The sequence below is a fragment of the Leptonychotes weddellii genome, chromosome 15 (assembly GCF_054177405.1).
Source record: "Leptonychotes weddellii isolate Sample4059 chromosome 15, ASM5417740v2, whole genome shotgun sequence".
Lineage (NCBI taxonomy): Eukaryota > Metazoa > Chordata > Mammalia > Carnivora > Phocidae > Leptonychotes > Leptonychotes weddellii.
In genome coordinates this window covers 18279540-18286823 of record NC_138383.1, presented here as the reverse complement: position 1 = coordinate 18286823, position 7284 = coordinate 18279540, and the positions used below count along the sequence as shown (strand labels likewise).

General features: G+C 48.7%; 1 protein-coding gene across 1 annotated transcript in view; it reads left to right on the top strand.

Moving 5' to 3' along the window:
* Window positions 1–7284, top strand: part of ODAD4 (outer dynein arm docking complex subunit 4) — a 22708-nt gene that overhangs the window by 10135 nt on the left and 5289 nt on the right. The window contains exons 8-9 of the mRNA XM_031040204.2: window positions 2907–2993; window positions 4429–4625. Coding sequence (XP_030896064.2) covers window positions 2907–2993; window positions 4429–4625 — 284 coding nt within the window. The remainder of the gene's footprint in view (window positions 1–2906; window positions 2994–4428; window positions 4626–7284) is intronic.

The window sequence follows — 7284 nt, the reverse complement described above, 5'->3', positions numbered from 1 at the left end:
CACCCCCCACTCCAGCAACCCTCAGTTTGTTTCCTGAGATTAAGAATTCCTCATATCAGTGAGGTCATATGATACATGTCTTTCTCTGTTTGACTTATTTCGCTCAGCATAATACCCTCCAGTTCCATCCACGTCGTTGCAAATGGCAAGATCTCATTCCTTTTGATGGCTGCATAATATTCCATTCATACCTAGGATTTTTTTTTTTTAAGATTTTATTTATTTATTTGACAGAGAAAGACACAGCGAGAGAGGGAACACAAACAGGGAGTGGGAGAGGGAGAAGCAGACTCCCCGCCGAGGAGGGAGCCTGATGCGGGACTCGATCCCGGGACTCCAGGATCATGACCTGAGCCGAAGGCAGTTGCTTAACCAACTGAGCCACCCAGGCGCCCCATACCTAGGATTCTTAAAAGCAATTTACTTTTATGATTTTTAAGAAGCATATCTCTTGAAAGGGTCTCACTCTTTAAATGGCTCCAGAGAAAAAGAATTTCAGCGTGCATAGTAATTTCTTTAGCTACATCCCTGTGGGACACTCAGGCTGTTCCCCTTTTACCATCAAGCACAGCAACATTTGCGTGCGTGTTTCTGTGGGAAGAGGGCTGGCTTGATGAGATGTGCATGTTTGAAAGGCAGGTTCGGCCACGGTGGGGGGAGAATGAGTCCAAGGAGCAAAGTTTCATGGGACATAGTAGCCCTCTGGATGGCAGGGTCTTGAGGGATGAGGAGGAGGGAGAGAGTGGGAGGAGATGCTGGGGGCGGGGGTGGAGCATTGGGGGACAGTTTTCTTCTTTTCTTTTTTGGGGAAGAATTTTTTAACAGATCAGTGTTCATGTGGTGGTAATGGTAAAGGACCGACATAAGTGAGCAAATTGTCGTTTTCTTTATGAAAATATCTTAATCTCATGGGCGCGTGGGTGGCTCAGTTGGTTAAGCGTCTGCCTTTGGCTCAGGTCATGATCTCAGGGTCCTGGGATCGAGCCCCGCATCAGGCTCCCTGCTTAGCAGGGCGTCTGCTTCTCCCTCTCCCTCTGCCACCCCCCTGCTCGTGCTCTCTCCTCTCTCTCTCTCTCAAATAAATAAATAAAATCTTTAAAAGAAAAAAAAGAAAATACCTTAATCTCTTTTCTGTTGTTACAGAAATACTGTAAACAATTTAAACAATATGGATAAATGGGTAGTTTCCCTCATGCTCTTGTTTCCCTTGGATAATCATTGTTAATAGCTAGACCTACATCCTCTCTACTTTTAAAAGTGCCCATTTTGGGGGGTGCCTGCCTGGCTCAGTGGAGCACACAACTCTTGATCTTAGGGTTGTGAGTTCGAGCCCCACATTGGGGGTAGAGATTGCTTGAAAATAAATTCTATAAAGAAATGCCCCCTTTTTATTCCTTCACTTCTTTTTTGGTGAGTTAAAACAAAACAAGTTCATTTTTGAGAGAGAGAGAGAGAGAGCGAGCAAGAGGGGGTAGGAAGAGGGAGAAGGGCAGAGAGAGAGACAGAGAATCCCAGGCAGACTCCGCACTGAGCGCGGAGCTTGATGCGGGGCTCAGACTCACAACCCTGAGATCATGACCTGAGCCGAAACGAAGAGTCAGACGCTTAACTGCCTGCGCCACCCAGAGGCCCCACATTCATTCTTTTGTAGTTCTGAAGGTTAGAGGTCTGAAGGCATTCTCACTGGGCCAGAACCAAGGTGTTGGCAAGGCCGTCTTCCCTCCACAGGCTCCGGGGAGAATCTGTTTCCAGCCTTTTCCACCTTCTAGACTCGTACTCGGTGCACTGCGTGCCTCCTGTGTGGCCCCTTCCTCCATTGTCAGGCCAGGAACACAGCATCGTGCCTCGGGGCTGCATATTTATTTTTAGCACAAACGGGGCAACAGTCATAGTATACACTCCTGGAATCTGACTTTTTAACTTCATGTGTCAGGGACTTTTTTTATACACAAAAATTGTCAGTGCCGGGGCCCCGGTGTAGGTTGTTTCTAATGATTATTATTCTTGTCACATTATCTTCTCCAGACAAATTCCTAGAAGGGGAATTGTTGCATCAAAGGGACATGTGTGTAAACTCTTGAGTGATTGATCTCTGGAAAGGTTCCCATGGCGTTCATTCATGCCACAGGGCATGAGAGGACCTACGTACCACAGCCATGCCTCCTGGGCATCATCCCTCCAACCGGACTGGACGCCCAGTCCCTGAGCCATGATGCTGTGTTCCTGGCCTGACAATGGGCCTCTGTCTGCTTCTCTTCAATTACCACAGTGCTGAGAATGGCCAATTTCTTTTCCTTTCTTCCTTTCTCTCTTTCTTTTTTTTTTAAGTAGGCTCCACACCTGACATGGAGCCCAACATGGGGTTTGAACTCATGACCCTGAGATCAAGACCTGAGCTGAGGGACACCTGGGTGGCTCAGTTGGTTAAGCGTCTGACTCTTGGTTCTGGCTCAGGTCATGATCTCATGTGTTATGGGATTGAGCCCCGTGTCTGGCTCCTCGCTCAGCGGGGAGTCTGCTTGAAAGGTTCTCTGCCTCTGTCCCTCCCTGCCCCAAGTAAATAAATAAATCTTTTTTTAAAAATTTATTTATTTGAGAGAGAAAGAGCACAAGCAGGGGTGCAGGGAGGGGCAGAGGGAGAGGGAGAAGCAGACTCCCCACTGAGCAGGAAGCTCGATGCGGGGCTTGATCCTAGGAACCTGGGATCATGACCTGAGCAGAAGGTCAGGCTTCTGCTTAACCAACTGAGCCACCCAGGCACCCCAATAAATAAATCTTAAAAAAAACAACAACACAAAAAGACCTGAGCTGAGATCAAGACTTGCACGCTTAACCAACTGAGCCACCCAGGTGCCCCTAGGATGGCCAATTTCTAGTGAACGACAAATCCTGCTTCTTCCCCACAGTGACCTTCCTGATGCTAAGTCAAGAGCCCTTGACAACATTGGCAGGGTTTTTGCCAGAGTTGGGAAATTCCAGCAAGCCATTGACACGTGAGTAACCCCAGACTGCCCCTTCCCCACCCTAGGGCCAGGACTTCCCACCCTCACACCGGACTCCCAGCCTGGGGCCCGGATGACAGGCAAAGAGGCATCAGAAAACCTGAGTTTGGCTCCTGGCTCTGCCAAGTGACCATGGGCTAGCCACTTTGTCAACTCTGAGGCTCATCTGTTAAGTTGATTGACTAGAATCAGCATCTGCTCACAAGTTCCCAGTGACAGGAATCTCCTGGAGCACAGGTACATGAATTGCTGGGGTCTCTGCCCTGAAATTCTGATTCTATAGGTCTGGGTTGGAGCCCAGGAACCTGGGTTTTTTTTGTTGTTGTTTTTTTGTTTTAAGATTTTATTTATTTATTTGAGAGAGAGGAGCTTGAGCACAAGTGGAGGGAGGAGTAGAGGGAGAGGGAGAAGCAGACTCCCCGCTGAGCAGGGAGCCCAACAACACAGGACTCCATCCCAGGAGTCTGGATCCAATTAGACTCATTTGCCGGGACCCTTCTGCTCCACATCTCTTGGTTTCCTGAATGACCCCTGGTGTCTATGTGCCAAAAGACATATGAGTTTGAGAGTTCACCCACCCGTTTGTATCTTTTTATAAGAAAATGTTTTGTAGGGGCGCCTGGGTGGCTCAGGTCATGGTCCCAGCGTTCTGGGATCAAGCCTCCCATCAGGTTCCCTACTCAGTGGGGAGTCTGCTTCTCCCTCTGCCCGTCCCTGTGCTCATGCTTTCTCTCTCTCTCTCTCTCAAATAAATAAAAAAAAAATCTTTAAAAAAGAATGTTTTGTAGTAAATTTGTGCTTATTGTTAAAATATTAATTTGGGAAATGCAGAAGAGTAGCAGGAAAATTGTCTTTCCTCCCGAAGATGATGACTAGGTCTAATCCTAATCTTCCTTTATTGATATCTCATTTTTTTTTATTATTCTAATCTTTTCTGTGTGGATTTTGTCTTCTATATACTTAATGATACTCTTCAATGTTATTTTTATGTTATTTGAAATGCAAGTTTACAAACATGATTTTCAATTGTATCAGTTCTATCTGTAAAAGTACCAAAATAGCTTTGACCGTTTTAAAATATCTTCATGCTGGGGCGCCTGGGTGGCTCAGTTGGTTAAGCAACTGCCTTCGGCTCAGGTCATGATCCTGGAGTCCCGGGATCGAGTCCCGCATCGGGCTCCCCGCTCAGCGGGGAGTCTGCTTCTCTCTCTGACCCTCCTCTCTCTCATGCTCTCTCTCTCTCTCAATAAAATAAAATAAAATAAAAAATCTTTAAAAAATAAAAAAATAAAATATCTTCATGCTTACTGGTTACACCCCTGAGTCCGACAGAACTGGTAGTTGGAGAACGAGTTCTGCTCAGCCTCCTATGGCTGAGTATAGGGTTTGAGTGGAAAGAACTGACCCTGGTTCTTCACATTCCCAGGTGGGAGGAGAAGATCCCTCTGGCAAAAACCACCCTGGAGAAGACCTGGCTGTTCCACGAGATCGGCCGCTGCTACTTGGAGCTGGACCAGGCCTGGCAGGCCCAGCATTACGGTGAGAAGTCCCAGCAGTGTGCTGAGGAAGAAGGGGACATCGAGTGGCAGCTGAATGCCAGCGTTCTGGTGGCTCAGGCACAAGGTATGGGCATGGAGAGAAGACCACCCGAGCTGCCAGGCCAGGGCTGGGGACCTTTGGCATCCCAGTGTGTCCCTGGCCAGATGAATGTGGACTCTGAGAGTGGAGGACAAAGCCCTCCCTTTTGACCAGCGTGTGGTAAGTGCCTTCTTTAAGCTAAGCTCAGTGAGAGCGTGGGGCACCCCCGAAGCTCCCACTGAGGAGCTCAGCTGCAGATCAGCCCAGCATCGTGTCATCATCAAAACAGCGCCACTTCCTCTGGCCTTGGTACCCTTTGAGTGTGCATTCTTGCACTTAATCACCATGTGAGCCAATAACGAAGGCATTGTCCTCCTTTCACAGATGGGGAAACTGAGGCACTGCATGGTTCAGCTGACTGCCCCAGGTCCCACGAGAGACGTTTTCAGAGTGATGGAGATGTTCTTCTTTTTTTTTTTTTAAGATTTTATTTATTTATTTGACAGAGAGAGAGCATAAGCGGGGAGAGTGGGTGAGGGAGAAGCAGGCTCCCTGCAGAGCAGGGAGTCCAATGTGGGGTTCAATCTCAGGAGCCTGGGATGATGACCTGAGCCAGAGGCAGATGCTTAACCAATTAAGCCACCCAGGTGCTTGATGGAGATGTTCTAAAACTGCATTGTGGAGATCATTGTACAATTCCATAAAGTTACTGAAAGTCATTGAACTGTATACCCACAAATGGTGCATTTTATAATATCTAAATTACGCCTCAATAAAGTTGTAAAAAATAACCCAGCAAGGGGCATGGGTGAGCAAGAATAGATGAAACAGGGTTGGTGGTATTTTGATAATTGTTGAAGCTGGGTGATGAGTCATAGGGGCTCACTGTACTCCATCTACATTTGTATATATTTGAAATATTTCATGATACAAAGTTAGAAAGGAAATGGCTGGAGGTCACAGGTTAGTAAGCAATGAGGCTGGGACTAAGCCTTGTCCCCTGCCCCCTGGGGGTGCAGTGGACCCCCAGTGAGGGAGGTGATGTGGCAGGGGCTGTGGTCAAGGGCATCATCATTTTTTAAAAATATTTTATTTATTTATTTGACACAGAGAGAGAGAGAGAGAGTACAAGCAGGGAGAGCAGCAGAGGGAGAGGGAGAAGCAGGCTCTCCACTGGAGCAGGGAGCCCGACATGGGACTCAATCCCAGGGCCCTGGGATCATGACCTGAGCTGAAGGCAGACGCTCAACGGACTGAGCCACCCAGGTGCCCCAAGGGCATCATCATTCATTATTCTTAACACAAATATTTTCTTGGCACCTTCGAGGCACCAAGCGGGGTATACAGCAGGGATAACCATTGATAACCATGTCCTGCCTTCATGTCTGAGGAAGTCACTTTGAAGCAGAAACCTTAAGGATGAGAGGGCACCAACTATTCTAAAAGCTGAGGACAGGACTTTCCAGCCATAGGAACAGCATGTAGAAGGTGGGGAGGAGTTTAGCGGATTTAAGAAGCTGAGGGAGACCAGTGTCAGCTGGACCCCTGGGGGTCCAGGAGGTCTGGATGGGGGAGGGTGATGAGGGGTCAGATCCGCAGGGCCTCATGGCCTCATTACAAATCAGAGATTCTTCCTTAAAAGCACAGGTAGAGACAACTACTGGAAGCTTTAAACTGGGGGAAGGCATGAGTACTGGAGCTTTTCCTAGAACTCTTTCCTGTTCTCAGGAGGGCATAGTATAAGCTGAAGGGAAAATGCGATGTACCCCTCAAGGGTCGATGTCCTCAGTCTACTCCTTTTTTTTTTTAAAGATTTATTTATTGGGGCGCCTGGGTGGTGCAGTCAGTTAAGCGTCCGACTCTTGGTTTCAGCTCAGGTCCTAATCTCAGGGGCGTGAGGCGGAGCCCCATGTCCAGCTCTGCGCTCAGCATGAAATCTGCTAAAGTTTCTCTCTCCCTCTGCCTCTGCCCCTTCCTGCTGTGCGCGCGCATTTGCTATAAAATCAATCAATCAATCTTTAAAAAAGAGAGACATTTATTTATTTATTATAGAGGGGGCGGGGAGAAACTTAGCAGATTCCATGCTGAGTGCGGAGCCAGACACAGGGCTCGATGTCACGCCCCTGAGGTCAGGAGCTGAGCTGAAACCAAGAGTCAGACGCTTAACTGACTGCACCATCCAGGCGCCCCTCCTCAGTCAACTCTTGAGGACTTACTTGGCCCCGAGGGCCCCTGGAGAGCCAGCCAGTCATGGCTGCTCTCAGTTTCCCCACTCTGGGATGGAAAAATCAAACGCAGCTGCCTGGAGCCGCTGGGTTTTAGAGGCCGCACAGCCTCGCAGGCAGAGCTTGGGCTCTGGGTCCTCCTGGCTCAGAAACCTTGGGCGGTCAGTCAGTCAGGCAACAGTGAGATCCCAGGTGCAGCACTAACCAGCTGGGTAAGTGAGCTCAGACAGCAGCCGCTTCCTCTTGGGGTTCAGACTGTTCCCATGTGGGGGCTGGACTCCAGCTGCTGGCCCATGAGTCACAGCCAACCCTTTGATATCTCTGTTGGTCTTCACAACATGTTAGGGCAATTTGAATGAACAATTTTAAAATATGGGTTTCCAGGGGCGCCTGGGTGGCTCAGTCGTTAAGCGTCTGCCTTCGGCTCAGGTCATGATCCCAGGGTCCTGGGGTCGAGCCCCGCGTCGGGCTCCCTGCTC